This window comes from Myotis davidii, unplaced genomic scaffold, assembly GCF_000327345.1.
Source record: "Myotis davidii unplaced genomic scaffold, ASM32734v1 scaffold677, whole genome shotgun sequence".
NCBI lineage: Eukaryota > Metazoa > Chordata > Mammalia > Chiroptera > Vespertilionidae > Myotis > Myotis davidii.
Window position 1 is genome coordinate 147953 of NW_006288363.1, and position 15209 is coordinate 163161.

The 15209-nt window shown below is 49.5% G+C and overlaps 1 protein-coding gene across 1 annotated transcript in view; it reads right to left on the reverse strand.

Moving 5' to 3' along the window:
* The window catches only part of EDAR (ectodysplasin A receptor), a 33102-nt gene extending 19282 nt beyond the window's left edge, over positions 1–13820 (reverse strand). Inside the window, exons 1-4 of the mRNA XM_015561680.1 lie at positions 13755–13820; positions 12819–12941; positions 12395–12576; positions 3824–3909 (exon numbers count right to left, since the gene is read on the reverse strand). Of these exons, the coding sequence (XP_015417166.1) occupies positions 3824–3909; positions 12395–12576; positions 12819–12941; positions 13755–13805 (442 nt within the window). The 5' untranslated portion in view covers positions 13806–13820. The remainder of the gene's footprint in view (positions 1–3823; positions 3910–12394; positions 12577–12818; positions 12942–13754) is intronic.
* Between the last annotated feature and the right edge of the window lie 1389 nt (positions 13821–15209).

Consider the following 15209-nt stretch of genomic DNA (forward strand, 5'->3'; position numbering starts at 1 on the left):
GCCCAGGTCTGTGGCCCAGAGAGGGACAGTGATAGCAGTCTAGCAGCATGCTGACTTATGGAATGCCTTTGCACTTGACTGGCAGGGCCGGTCACACGTAAACATCAGTGGACAATGGACGCAGGCTACTGCGAGTCAATAATGTGCACCTTGCTGCACCAAAATGAACTCGAGCTGGTACCAACTGAACAGCCTGGGCTGGTGTTTTTTGAGCACATCCAAGGATAACAGGGAGAGTGAGCAGGACTAGCGGTCCCCTCTGGGGCGGGTGCCCTCGGGCGAGCACACCATCGCCATAAGACCCGCACAGGACGTTCCCCTGCCCAGGCCCTGCTGTGGGCTAATGAGGATTAGCTCAGCACTAATAAAAGTATGTGGTGCCTGGGAGGTTTCCCTTTGCTCCAACACATGCTGTGTCTTTCCAGGTCACTTGGCCTCCTTGGAATGGATCATTGATGAAAATATGTGTCCATGTTGTTTCTGATAGGTGGTTAACTACTACCTCATCTTATGCTCTATCATGTTTGGAGTCCAGCTTTGAATAAGCAAAGATGAGATATTTTATAATAGGGGTAAAGGAAGGTTGTTGGAAACTGTATCCCAGAAAGTAGACAGAAATATCCATATAAGGTCTCTATGCAAACGAAAGAAAATGGAGTCTGAGTGTGAGGCAGCACTGACTGTAGACATTGGTCCAGGCAGGTGGGCTCTGCGGGGAGTACACTCACCTCCTCAGGAGGAGTCTGAAACCGTGAGCATATGGCTTAATGTCAGCATACCTCTGTTCAATGTGATGACAGGGTTCACTAAGAACCTTTGAGGTTTGTTAATCCACGCTACTTGTAAGTGTGTTGATGAGTATAGCGATGGCTGGCATTCTCTACATATGGCAAACAGCTTGGGTTTTTAGGAATGATTTGTTTGTTGATTCTTACAGTTGTCATTGAGGGGGCCTGAGGCTGTTTCCCTGGCTCAGCTCCCCCTACTGGCAGCTGCTGGAACAACGGGCAGAGTCATTAGAACTTGGCCCTGGAGCTTGCTGGGAGGGCAGTCTTGGAGCTCACCTAAACCTCTGAGGCAGGACCTGTTTCTTTACTGGACCTGGGGATGGTGTGACAGACTGACATATTTGCTTTCTCGGACTCTGCCTCTGGTCCAGCCTGCATTCTCCCATGGCCTGCCACACATGTGCTCATTATTAGAGAAATTCTGCTTGGGGCTACAGTTTTTGGAGAAACAGCGTCTCGCCAGGGGGGTGCCTCTCCCCAGGGAGGTGAGGAAATGTGTACAGGGATGGTGACCCAGAACAAAGAGATTTCGAGATTTCACACTCTTCCTTGGATCCCTGTTGGTGGCCAGATGCCTTTGGTGATCAATCATCTCTTGTCCCTTCCATTCTCTCTTCTGTTGACATCAAAGACACCTGAATTCTGGGCTCTTGGAAAATGGATTTGAAGAATCATCTGCTTGACTAGGCACCTTCTCAATCAAAACAACTTTCCTTGCTCCAACTCTGCTGTTTTGAACACTGGCCTTTTGCAGTGTCGGCACATGGATTGTGGACTGGTAACAAGGGGTGTGCACATTCGAGTTTGGGAAACACTGCTTTGGAAATAGCTAGAAACTGGCATTTGGGGAGGCCAAGGCTTCACATTGGAGTTCATCACTGCTTGGCATCACAGGATAGCATCTGGAGGGAAACACAGTTCTCTGGTGGCAGAGTGGACTTGGCTCAGGGATCACAGTCACTGACAAGTGGTCATAAAATGGTGATGATGACCAGGGAACACGTGCTGGGTGCCAGACCCACCACTCTCTCACTGATTCCTCCAGCACTCTGTGCGGGAGGGGTTCTTGCTCTCTGTGTCACAGGCGAACGGACAATGCAGAGAAGGTCAGCTGTACGATGTGGAGCTGCAGGGGCCTGGTTGGTGCTCACCCATGAGGCTGAAGCTTTACCCCATGGTGAGTGCCGTGTGCACACTGGAGTGGGGGTTCACACACACCTGACATCTCCTCCTCCCAACAATCTTCTGAGAAGATGATCCCATGTAACAGATGGGGAAACTAAGTACAAAGTTAGGTAATTGTCCCAAGAGTGGAAACTTGAAAGAATCCCAAATCTGATGCCACGCCCTTTCTTCCTCTCGCCCCGAGCCACCCCCATGCCATCACAGCACCGGTCCTTTCCGAGGCAGTCCTCAGGCCCGTGCAAGGAAAACAACAAAACCCCGAAAGCTTTGGTTGCACCAAGTGGGTCTTCTCTTTGATGTGACTGAAAAATAACTGGAGGGCTTCTCTCACTTCCAGGATAAACAGTGATGGGACTAGGGGTGTGGAAGGAAGGTAGTGCTTGTTCACTGCGGTGGAAGCTTCTGGAAGAAAGGCTTGAAGCTTTCCTGATGGGCAAGTCGCAAGCAGGAGAGGTTTCAAAGCTCTTGAATACTGGGGGCGTCCCTGCCACACGCATATGGTTTATGTAAGAGCCATCACTTACACTTGTTATTCAGGAGAGAAAACGGAAACCAGGGAGTTCATGGCTCCCTGGCAGTTACAGTCCCTGAAGCCCGACCAGGCTCTGTCCGAAGCTCCACACATGTCTGTTTGCCTGAAGAATACGATGGCCCAGAGGCAGGACCAATGGCGACCAGTGGCAATCCTCTGGCCTCCCTCTTACTACTTGATGGTGTTGGGTGACTGCAGCCCGGGGCTCCTGGGAGAATCTCAGCCCCACACTTCACAGAAGCCGTCACCTCTTTAAGGATGGAAACACACAGGATAGGAAAGCACCTGGGATGGTGGAGAGCCCAGGCAGATTCAGGCTGTGAGTCCAGAGCTAGCTCCTGCACAGCTGGCACCCCTGGCCTCCGCCAGCCCTCACACGTGTGCATCCGTCATATGCTTCCTGGGGTTCGTGCCAGGTTCTCTTTGATTATGGGGTGTGTAATCCACTATCCATTGACTTGGGCTACCAAGGGCATTAGCTTGCCTGGCAAGGGCCCAGGTAAATCACAGCCAAACAAAACCAAAGCAGGCTTCTCAGGCAGAAGCAAAGGAATTCTCAGCCACTGACCAAGGCTCAGGAAGGGCAGAGCCTGGTGGGGCCTGGGCAGCCAGCTGGCACATTGGGGTCCTGACTAGGTTTTACCTAGTTCCTAGGCTGGCTGGGGTAGAGCTGCTGATGGCAGTTCTGTGAGTTTGGGCCTCTGTGAGTTTGGGCCTCATTACTGGCTCTCTAGCCCCATCTTCTGATTCCTGAGCAGGAGCCCTGTGCAGGGGAAGTGGAGACCTCGAGGTGGAGAGAGTAACTTTCATGTCCCACTTGAGAGCCTGACCCAAGCAGGGCTGCATTCACCATGTCACCCCACATGGCCCATCTGGCTGCATGTCCCCATTTCTCAGATGGGAAAGCAGAGTTTATGTATGAGAACTAACAATTGTCTAGACAGAGCTCTGTAGTACTTTGCAAAATACCTTGGCATCTGTGGTCTCATTGTTTGATCCAAGAATTGCATGACATAGATAATTCAGATTTTAGCACCCCCAAATTACAGATGAAAATACTGAGGTTCATAACAGTTATGAGATTTATTCAAGGTCACTTGTCCAAGGTTACTGATCTGAGTCTCTGACTCATGGTACAGCAAACCTTTTTCATGGACTTGCTTTCTGATTGGTTAGGCCATGAGAACATTTTTGTTTATGCCTTTACTGTACTTAACTTGTTTAGGGGCCAGGACTGGCTTCTGTCTACCCCACCATGTAATGCAAGACATCAATACTGAACCAGCACCGCTCTTATGGAAGGACAAAGTGCACTCACATTCCTTGGTGTTGGGGGGCGCCAGGAGGCAGGAATAGCAGACCATGCCGTAGATGTTCCTGGGTCTGTTTTCCAATATGTAGTAGCTACAGGGAGGGCAAACAAGACAAAGTAGACAGGTGAATTGGGCACTGCCACAAGCAAATGCTGACCGCTTGGCACACCCACGACCAAAGCATGATCCAAATCAGGCCTGAGACAGACGCCTGGGAAGCAGGAGCCCTGCTGAGGCAGCAGCCCATTTTGATCACTGAGATTCCTTGAAGGTTTTCAACTTGTCTTAAAATGGATTTCCCCCAATATTGGGCCAGTTTGGGTCTTATAAATATCTCCTCCCCTTTTGGGTTCCTTTCACTGGTGAGCTTGTTAGTGTGCATGTTATCACCATCTTCATCCACATCCTCCACCTAAACATCTGCGTGCCCACCGTGTGCATGCCTGCCACCACGTGTGTGCCCACCACCACGTGTATGCTCTGCCATCACGTGTATGCTCTGGTTAGTGCCTTGGGTGTCTTGCCAACCAGAGATTCAGGCACTTTTGGAGGAGGAGCAGCACTCCCTTGGTGAAAGCCCGTAAATGTGTCTCTGCCGGTGACACTGGGACCTCCCAGGGAACACTTGCTGACCACCAGTGAGCGGCACTGGCTGGCAATGTGGCTGTAGCAATGTCCAGCGAGGTCACCACAGAGGGCTTTAGAGACAGCCAGGTCATAACTGAAATTTGTTTGCTTCTTCCTCAGGAAGCACTTGTCCGAAGACACCCATATAAATTCATGCTGGCCCTGGCCGGTTTGGCTCAGTGGATGGAGCATCAGCCTGTGGACTCAAGGGTCCTGGGTTCGATTCCGGTCAAGGGCATGTACCTTGGTTGCGGGCACATGCCCAGTGGGGAGTGTGCAGGAGGCAGCTGATCGATGTTTCTCCCTCATTGATGTTTCTGGCTCTCTGTCCCTCTCCCTTCCTCTCTGTAAAAAAATCAATAAAATATATTAAAAAAAATTCATGCTGGGGTTGTGACATTTAAAAAAAAGACAAAGCCTTCACAGTGATGTCTTTCGAGCTTCCTGATGTCAATATACCATGCTGGCTCTCAGAATTCCTTGCCCAGACCCTGCCACCATGGGCTGCCGTTCTCTGCATGGCACACCTCCTGGCCTCCCCTCCCAGCCTCACAACTCAGCCTCCTTTCCACCTGCAGGCAGGTTTTGGCACTTCTCTTAGTGTATGCTTGTTTTCCATAAGTATACATTTAGCGATGATCATGGAACCAGTATTGCATTGTGAGAAATCAATTAATAAAGTGAGCTGGTGCCCATGTTCTCCCTTACTACCATTTCAAAAAATGAAAAATCCCTCTGCGCTGTTGAATACTTCCATGGATTTTTTAAAATCTCTTTTATTAGCCATGCACATCCAGGCCCTGCTGATGGCAGTGGTAAGTGGTAGCATGGAGCAGGACTGTGGGGGGAGTATTCGGACTCTAGCGGCCAGGAGCTGAACCATTATCAGTAACATTATGATCATAATTACCTGCCCTTCCTCAGAGCGTTTATCCCCAGATTCCTGTGTATCTAAAAACATTAATTAACCAATTTCAAAACATCCCTCAGAGAAGCCAGCACAGCCAGGTTCACAATTAAACCTTTGGAAAAAGCCTCTCTCAAATGCACACCTTGTCCTCTCCTGAAGCCATCTGTGCTGGAGAAGCAGGAAGCCGTGGGGGCCCCCAGAGCACGGCTCCAGGAGGGGCGTGGCCTAACCAGGGGGCGTGGCCTAACCAGGAGGGGCGTGGCCTAACCAGGGTGAAGGGCTCTGGACTCCAGGTTGGCCAGGGCAGTCCTCCTGCAGCTTTTTGACATACAGACCCAGAGTTGCCTCTGGGACCTGAGAAGGAATCTATCTGCCAAGAAGGACTCTTCATGGTTAACTGGGTCCAAATTCATAACAAGAGCCTGGCAGCCATTGTCGACAGAGGCCTCTCACATAGGCTGCCTTTCAGGGGAAAACTGCAGACTGAACCTCCAGTCTCCTCCCGGTGCTCCTGCCTGTTGAGTCCATCCTGATGAAGGAGTTAGAGGGCTGAGACCTGCCCTATTTAAAATTTCACAGCTATAACTTAGTTTGCATCTTTACTAACCAATCAGAGCTGCTCCATAACAACCAATCAGAATACGTGAAGCTGACCAATTAGCACAGTGCTATTTGGACCAGACTATGCAAATTTGAATTCCTCATTTGCATAAAAATGGACCAATCAGGGACAAGGGTGGGGACTTTATGAAAATTGGCCTCCTCTTTATCTCAGTGGAGCACAAATTTGGTTTTCACTAGGGGCTGCTTCTCTGGGCTTTGCAAACTGTTTACCTGAATAGTCCCCAGAGTGGGGACTACTGTTGGCATTAGATTGGTGGCAGGGAACTTTTGTTGGCACTATTATTCGTTGCTCCTCCTCTCACCTCCACTTCTAGTGCATTCTTCTCCCCCAGATTGTGAATACCTCTCTTCCTGGTTTGGGAGTCCCTCAGGGCCAGCCTTGTTCATGCCTGCATTCCTAGTACCTTGCTCTAGGTGATGAGGAGGGAAGGTGTTAGGCAAGTATTGATTGGAAGAGATGTGAATGAAAACCAAGTTGTTCTCTATAGAATTTCAAAGTGCTAAGACTGACAGAAGTCAAAGGGCATTATATACACCTTTCCTCATTTTCTAAAAGCAGAACAACAGCTAATCCCATTCTGGTAATAGCCTGGTGCTGAGCTCCATTTTGGATGAAAATCCACAGCCACCTGGGTGGGTATAGGACACTTGGTCTTAGAACTGGGCACCCAGTGGGTCCCAGGGGACACCACGCTCTGTGCACACTAGCGGCAACTCCACCTGGGATTAGTCAGCTGCCTTTGCTGGGCACACAGGCACCTCCTTGGGCAGGCCGATGGCTCCCATCCTGAGTGGTCCTCTCTCTCTGACTCCCAGAGGCCCCGATGGCTGCCACTGCACCTCCTGTCCTGGCTGTGTGTCTGCACCAAGCTGTGCAATGTATTCAATAGCTTAGTTGAAGAAACAATATGGAAGGGCTATAATTTTTTTTAAAAAATGTTGGCTCCAGGAGGTTATAAAATCATGAGTGTTAAATATGTCACACATTACCTAGCATATATTTCACAGAACATTTTAAAATGTTGGGTTTTTCTCTTTAAGACTAACCTCAACTTCTTGTGTTTAGTTTACCCCCACACCTCTCATTCCCGCCAGACAGGAGTGGAGACTCATTGTTTAGCTTCTATGAACTTGAAGCTGGGTGCTCATTTAGGGAGCTGTGCCCCGCTAGAGTATTAGGCCCCTTTGTCTTTCTGTGAAGGTCTAATTTCCCACTCTTTGCTCTCTATTTAGACTTTTCCCTGGATCTTCTTTTTTCTTCTTCTGCTTTTCTTCAAGGGTTGATTAAGGTGGGTAACCCAAGACAAGACTCAGTTTAAATGTGCCTCTAGAATCTTCTTTGTGTGTAGATTTTCTCCAAAGGTTCCCTTTTCTCAGAGCTCCTGAGCTTGTAATGGATGCCACTGAGCTCTTTGATGCTCCCTTTGCCCTCTACAATGTTGGTATGTAGAAGCAACCACCGTATCCTTTGCCCCTGTTTTCCAAACATCCTAGAATGCCTTATTTGCAGGGAGTGGACGTGGTGTGGAAGCTAGCCAGCAGGAGTTTCTCCAATGGGTAACATGATGCCCTGGGGGAGGTTATGAAATTTCACCTCTTCTCTCTTCCTCTTCTCAGGTTTTATTCCCTAGTCCTCCCACACAAGTCTTTCTCAACAGGAAAGCCCCACGTACTGCTCATTGTTCAGCCAGTGTCTCAGCCACATACTGATACACAGCAGAGAAAGAATGAGAAGATGGTGCTTGCCAAACCACAAAGGGGGAGCAGGCCAAGGCAACCTGTGGTGTCAGGAAGACAAATAGGAGGCAGTCTGCATCCGCAGCCTGGGGACCACAGGGACTTGGGAATGAAAATGGCCTTTCATGGAGCTGATGGTGCCAACTTGCTAAAACTCTTTGTAATCCTCCTTTGTGCCATGGCCTGAGAGCTTCATTTTGTCTCAAAACCTAGGGCATGTAAGAGGAGGGGGGAGGCCTTAGGGATCCCACCCCGATAGAGCATTGTGCTTATTAGAGCCAGGATGAGGAGGTTGGGCCTCGAGATAAAGTAGGGGCCCTCAATTTCCATGGCCTTGGGGTAGGGAGTGATTTATTTGAGGTCATATCACAGCACAGCCAAAATGGAAACTGACTATATTTTCACTGCCGTGGAGTAATGAGAGGTGCACTGAGGCGTGTCCGTTGCACAATATCCTTCACACTCAGCCAGGCTCCCCTCACCTGTCCCGAAGCCGAAGACAAAGTGTGGAGGAAGCAGGTCACTGTTCTCTTGGAGCAGGGAGGGAGTCACTCAAGATTGCAGGCCGGGAAGATCCTTGTAAACAGATGCGGGCCTCCCTGCTAATTCCACAGAGGGCTGTCCGTATCTTTGAAGCCTTCCAAAGGCAGGGAGCTCACCACCATTCCCCTGTCAAACTGCTTTCTGATAAATATATTGGTACCAAACCAACTGTCTTCATTGCCACAGAGCAGCCTTTCTAGTGACCGAGCCAGCACCTGCCCATAGGACAGGTCATTTACTACACTGGTCCCAGGGCTTGTCCCCTCTACAGAAGAGTCTCTGTGGGTCTACGTAAGAATGAAACAGGCTGCTCAATGTGCATACTCACTACCCCTTTTAGAGCATCGGAATAAAGTCTGGCTGAGTCTCACAGATACTATGGGTCTGAACCCAGAGGGTGAGACAGCAATGCTTCAGGGCCAAGCTCCATCTTGCACCCATTCCTCTTACTCCTCTATGAAGCTGCCTTATGGGGAAGCCTATCTGGACCAGTCATTCCCACACCATTAATGGGTAGGTGACTTCCAGATGTGGCCTGGGCTGTTTATTCACATACTAGAGGCCTGGTGCATGAAAGTTGTGCATGATAGGGTCCCTAGGACTGGCTGGCAATCAGGGCCAATTGGGGCCTGCTGGCTGCTGGCCAGGGCCTTCCTTCCCTGGCCGCTGGCCACTGGCAGGGGCCTCCCTTCATTATGCACCACTCCCTGGTGCTTAGCACACATCATAGTGAGCAGCAGAACTCCCGGTCTCCCAAGTGAACTCCCGTGGGGATACTGGGCATATTAGCCTTTTATATATATAGATGTGTTATATATGTTGTTCTGCATGTAACAACAACCTCAAATTCCACACATACCTCCTCCATCTTTCCTCCACCTCCCCACCAAAATTCTTCCTCCTGTAGTCTACATCTTAGCAAATGGCCTCACTGTCCACACAGCTGGCTGAGACAGACACCTGATAATCCTCTTCAAAATCTCCTTCCCCAAATCCCACATGCACATGGTTTGCAACTCCTGTCTCTGCTGTCTTCCAACAAGCTCTTGAATTTTCCCTCTCCTTCCAACTTCCAGTGCTTTCACCTTGCCCTGATCCACTTCCCACATTATCCCTGTTCCCCAGGCTTCCATCTCTTCCTTGCTCAACAGTGTTTATTTTCACTGCTGCCAAGGGGGTCATCCTAAGGTTGGTTATGTCCACACCAGCTTATACACCTGCATCAGCTTCGAGCTAAATGACTCGAGTCCTCAGCATCATTTTCCAGAATCCTTTCCATCTGGCCTCTCCCCTCACTAGTTTCTCCACACCACCTGTGTGCCTTCCACTTGGCCCAGGGATGCAGCCCCATGTCCTGTCAGATTGCTCACCCTCTGGGCTTTGGCTGAGCACCTGCACTTGGAGAGTTCTGTTCCACTTCTCAACTCTGTTCCACCCATCCCAGCATCACTCCGAGAAGTCTTCTAAGACCCCTACTGACCCCAATCACAGAAATGGCCCTTCCTGGACTTCTTGAGCACTGGTTTTCTTGTCTCTCTCCTCCACTGGAAAGAGAGGCACTACATCTTTCCACTTTGTCTCACTAGTACCTACCTGGTGGACTCTTAATTTAAAGGTTTACTGAAATAAATGCTAGGTTGTGAATGTCAGGTCAGATTCTCACACTGACAGGCTCTCAAAATAAGTTGAGGTTTTGCAAAAAGGGTTATTTTCTTCCCAAGACTGAGCATGGCAAGGGGAGCATGCTTTCCCTCGGCACGTCTATAGTTAATTCATAAAACTCTGCATTTTTTCATGAATTATGTACCCGCAGCAATTAAAAGCAATTGAGAGAAAAGTCTCAGGAATTATAAGTTATCAGAGACTGATTCTAGCCATCTAAAGTCAAGGTCCTTCTGATTTTTCTCCTTCAAGCCCAATGCCTGCAGGCCCTCCACAGACGTGTGACCCACTGGGTCAGATGCATCAACTGCTTCTTCATCTTCTTTTTTTTAAAAAAAATATTTTTTTTATTGATTTCAGAAAGGAAGGGAGAGGGAGAGAGAGATAGAAACATCAATGATGAGAATCATTGATTGGCTGCCTCCTGCACACCCCCTACTAGGGATCAAGCCCTCAACCCCAGCATGTGCCCTTGACCAGAATCAAACCCAGGACCTTTCAGTCCTCAGGCTAACACTCTATCCACTGAGCCAAACCAGCTAGGGCTTGACTGCTTCTTCAAACACTTCTCTCTGGTGGAGCCCCCACAACACAATGATCACAGCAACTAAACTAAAGAAAACCCAGTGAAAGGACTTTTATTTCATCACTAGAGGTCTGGTGCACGAATCGTGCACCAGTTGGGTTCCTTGGCCTGGCCTGTAGGATTGGGCCCAAACTGGCTCTCTGACATTTCCTGAGGGGTCTTGGATTGTGAGAGGGTGCAGGCCAGGCTGAAGGACCCCATTGGTGCACGACTGGGGCTGAGGAGGTATGCGGGAGGTTGGCCAGCCAGGGAGGGACCAGGGGAGGGCTCTAGGGCGCATCTCACTCAGTTCTGAACTGCTGGACCTCAGCAGCAAGCTAACCTACTGGTTGGAGCATCTGCCCCCTGGTAATCAGTGCATGTCATAGAGAGCAGTTGAGCAGCCTTAGCTTATCATTAGCATATTACACTTTGATTGGCTGAATGGATGACTGGATGACCAGACACATAACATATTAGGCTTTTATTATATAGAACTAGAGGCCTGATGCACAAAATTCATGGAAAGGCTTGGCCCCGCTGCCATAGTGGCTGCCTCTGCCTCAGCCCCCATTGCTGTAGCTTCATCCAGAAGGTTGTCCAGAAGGGTGTCTGGTCTAATTAGCATATTATACTTTTATTATTATATATATTTTCTAAGATAATAGTTTAACATCTTCCTTGGGTATAGCTACCTATTTTTGTGTTTTTTCCTTATTGAAAAGGTTCTGGAATAAAGTTCTCATGATTTCTTTATTCATTTGAAAAATATGTTTGAATGTCGGACAATGACGTGGTTGTCCCTGTGGGGTTTCGATAGGCAGGTCTGTAACTCAGGACATAGGTCTGAACTGATGACAGAAAACTAGGGAGACTGGAGATGGGGGGTGGGCAAATCACCAGCAGAGAGATGGTGGTGGAAGCCATGGAAATGGATGCTTCCTAGTAACAAATTTCTGCGAGTTTAAAATATCTCCTCATTTTAAAGAGTTATTCACTTTCAGTCTATTCCTAAATTGGTGGGACTTTCTGCCTTTTCTGTACTTCCTTTTTCTTAGACTAATGCCCAGTGTTCTCATTTGAATGTGTTCTTATTTGCTTCCTCCTCTCAATTCAGCACAGTGAGACAATGTGTAAACAAGCGATTTGTGAACTACAGAGTACTTTTGAGAATGCTGCTGCCTCCATGACCAACACCATGGTCTGCACCCTGGCCAGCTCCATCACCACCCCCACCACCTCCATCACTTTTGAGCCATCATCACTCTTGGTGTCTGGGCAGCCCTTGCAAGCATTATGCTGTGTGGCCACCAGAGGGAGGCTGCACCTCCTTGGCTCAAGCAGAACTTGCTAATGTGTCCTGCCCGCATGAAGGAAGATTTTATCCTTCTTTCAGGATAACTGCATTTGCACTTTGCTTTTTTGGGGAAGACTTTTGATACATAACAGAATTGTGGTGGAATTATATGCATATTGCACTCAAATATTCCTGTCAGTGGCTTTTATCCTCAGTTTTCCTCAGAATACTAAAAGTAATATTCTTGTATGGGATTTTAGTGTTTTCCCCCAAAGCATTCCACATGTGTTATCTCATTGTAAGTAGTCAGCAAATTTGTTTGATTTGAGAAGTTGGAAGAGCTGACGGATGTTGGCTTAAAGAACACAGAAACTGAGCCTGGGTGAGCTGCCTGCTCAGGAAAGGTGGCAGGACTCACCATCCTAAGTGCGTGGCACTTATTCCAGATACGAGACCTCCTGTCTGCATGTCGCCCCTGGTAGAACAGGGCAGACAGCAGGAGTGACACTGCACTGCAGCCTGAGGTGCTCATGTTCTCAGTGGGCTTCCCAGAGACACACAGAGGTTTCTGGGAGCGTGTCCTGGGTGCGGTTTGGAGCGCCCATGCTTACCCAGGGAGACACGGCCCACACTCAGCGTCATTCTCCATGTCCCCCGGCATCAGCACGGTGGCCCGGAAGAAGCCCTCGCAGTCTTTGTGGCGCCTGCATATCTGGTAGCCTCCTTTGGAAAACTTCTCTGCTGGGCAGGGGATGCAGCCATAATCCTCATCTTTGGTGCCGTAGCCACAGGACTGGCCAAGGAAGAGGACAGAGGACATAGGTGAGTCCAGGGCCACACCTGCCAGGACCAAACCTGCAGGCTTTGAGCACATCATGTGCATGGGCGCACAAGGCCCATCGGGCACAGGCTGCCCCGGGTGCACCGGACACTGATTTAGCTAGGGAGCCACATGCAGGGCAACACTAAGTATGGTGACAATACCCCATGAAGGTCCCGGGGGCTGTGGTCTGGCAGCCAGGCAGGGGGTCTTACCAGGTATGGCTCTTCCCCCGGCCCACACTGGGGACACTCATGGCACAACCCTGTGGTCTGGTTGTAGTACTCATTCTCGCCGCAGTTGTTGTATTCTGCTCTGGCTGAGCACATCAGAGACACCTGCCACAAGAAAGGGGTCGTTTGGCTTTCATGCCTCCTTGAAGACACACAGTTACTCAGTTACTCGGGGTCAGTGGCCAGACAGCCCCAAGGCTGGGTGAGGAAGGGCTGGTGGTAGGAGCCTGCTCAGTCCGTTAGTGCTCATTCAGTGCCCCATCCCCAGGAACTTAGCTGATAAATGGGGCAGGCCACCCTGCTTCCACAGTCTGGCCTCACTCTTGCCTCCCCCTGTCCCACACCCATCCCACCTTGGAGGCCTGATCCAAACTCGCTTCCCCCATGAAAACTTTCTTCCATTCTTTCCAAAGTCATGAATGAGGCAGCTCCTGCCCCAAGCCTCCAGCACAGCAGGTTTCTCAGTCACATGGTGCCTCTTCTCCTCCCCTGAGGGCTCCTGGTAAAGGCTTGGATCTTTCTTAATTGTATGGTCCACAGGTGTGGCTCGTCACACAGGCATGTGTATATCACAATGTAAATAAGCATTTAAGGACATTTCTATCCATGAAATCGTATAAAAGAAGCCACCAACCAGGGAAGTCTAGTTTAAACCCTGGGTGCTGTTCAGTATGTTGCAGGGCGAGCTGCCTGCTCAGGAAAGGTGGCAGGACTCACCATCCTAAGTGCCTCCTCAGAAGAACTCAGTGAAGATGATGCTATTGTTGTTCCCATTTTACAGCCATGTAAACTGAGGCTTACGAGCCCAAGGAACCTGCCCAAGGAAGTGTGGCTGGTGAAGGACACAGCTTGGAGGGGGCTCCCACTGGAATCTCTGCCAAGCCTGTGCAGTGCTGGCAGGTGTCCTGACCCACTTACCACCAGGATAGGGAGCCAGGGCATCGGTCTGTAGTCTCCCACGTGGGCCATCCTCTCCCATAGGTTCACCTGAAAGATATACCTCATCAGCAGCAGTGCCTGCAGGGTCTGAGGCTGCTCCAGTTGCCTTCATTGTATCCCACTGGGTCAGAGGGACCTCCCAAAAACAGAGTGAGGAACGGATAGGCCCCAAAGAAAAGGCAGATTTAAGCTGAGTGTCAGGCCCCTTGGACTGACTCCACCACTGTCCTCCCAGCATCACCTCATCCCGGGAAAGAGCTCCAGAGAGGTGGGACCAGAGCACACCGCAGGCCACGGCTGAAGTGGCACTGACCAGCTTTCACCTGCTGGAGAGTCTGAAGACCCTGGCGAGCGTGCTCCAGGCTAGTGCTGATCCCCTGGCTACAGGGGAGACCCGGAGACAGTGCCAGGGATCAGACAGCCCTCCCCACCCAACTTCCTGCTTTCCCAGCCCCTCATAAGGTTCGTCACTCTCTCTGTGAAGAATGGGTCATCTGTCAAAGTGAGAGAATGAATCAGTCCAACCACTTAACTCTACAGGCAACTGAAGTCCAGGAGGCTAGCGATCTGCTAATGGACAGAGAGGATGCCAGCTCTGCTCTCAGATGCTTCTCCCAAGTACTAAACTGATGCACTGATTTGAAGGAGGAGGTGTCATTTTTCACTTTCAGAATGGGAGACCTGTGTTTCCAACTCAAAGCACTTGTACCCAGGAGCCCACTATACAAAGAGAAACACTGTGCACATGTGAGCACCTATATTCCCCAGTTGCCACACACTGGGTCACTGTTTCTTGCTTTGACAGAGGGCATGAATTAGTGACAAAACAGCTGAGTTATGTGAGGAACGTTCAGAATCACCCGCCGCCTCAGACAATGTGTCATCCTATGAAACCCCTTGTTCTCAGTGAGCCATTTGGTCATGGAAACCCAGAATCCCCAAATACCACCCCGAAATGACTATACAGGAATACAAAGCAGGAAATGATAAATGGGAAATCTATTATTATTATTATTATTTTGGAGAAAACACCTGAACTCTGTCTTTACAATACAATATCCTAAAGGCATTAGGGAGAAAAGCAGCCAAAAGATTATTTATTGGAAATAGGAAGTTAGGTTTGAGATAGGAGGAGGGCGTGTCAATCTGGTCTGCATTCTATATAGGTTACTAGCTCTTCAGCCGCAGAATCCGGAGAGGCAGAGGAGGTGGAGGAAGGGAGCCCTCGTGCACTGCTGGTGGGATGCAGAGTGGTGCCGCCACTGTGGAAAACAGTGTGGAGGGAGGTTCATAAAAAAATTAAAAATGGAACTGCCTTTTGACCCAGCGATTCTACTTCTGGGAATATAGTCTAAGAAACCCAAAACATTAATTTGAAAGAATATATACATCCCCATGTTCACTGCAGCATTATTTAGCCAAGATCTGGAACCG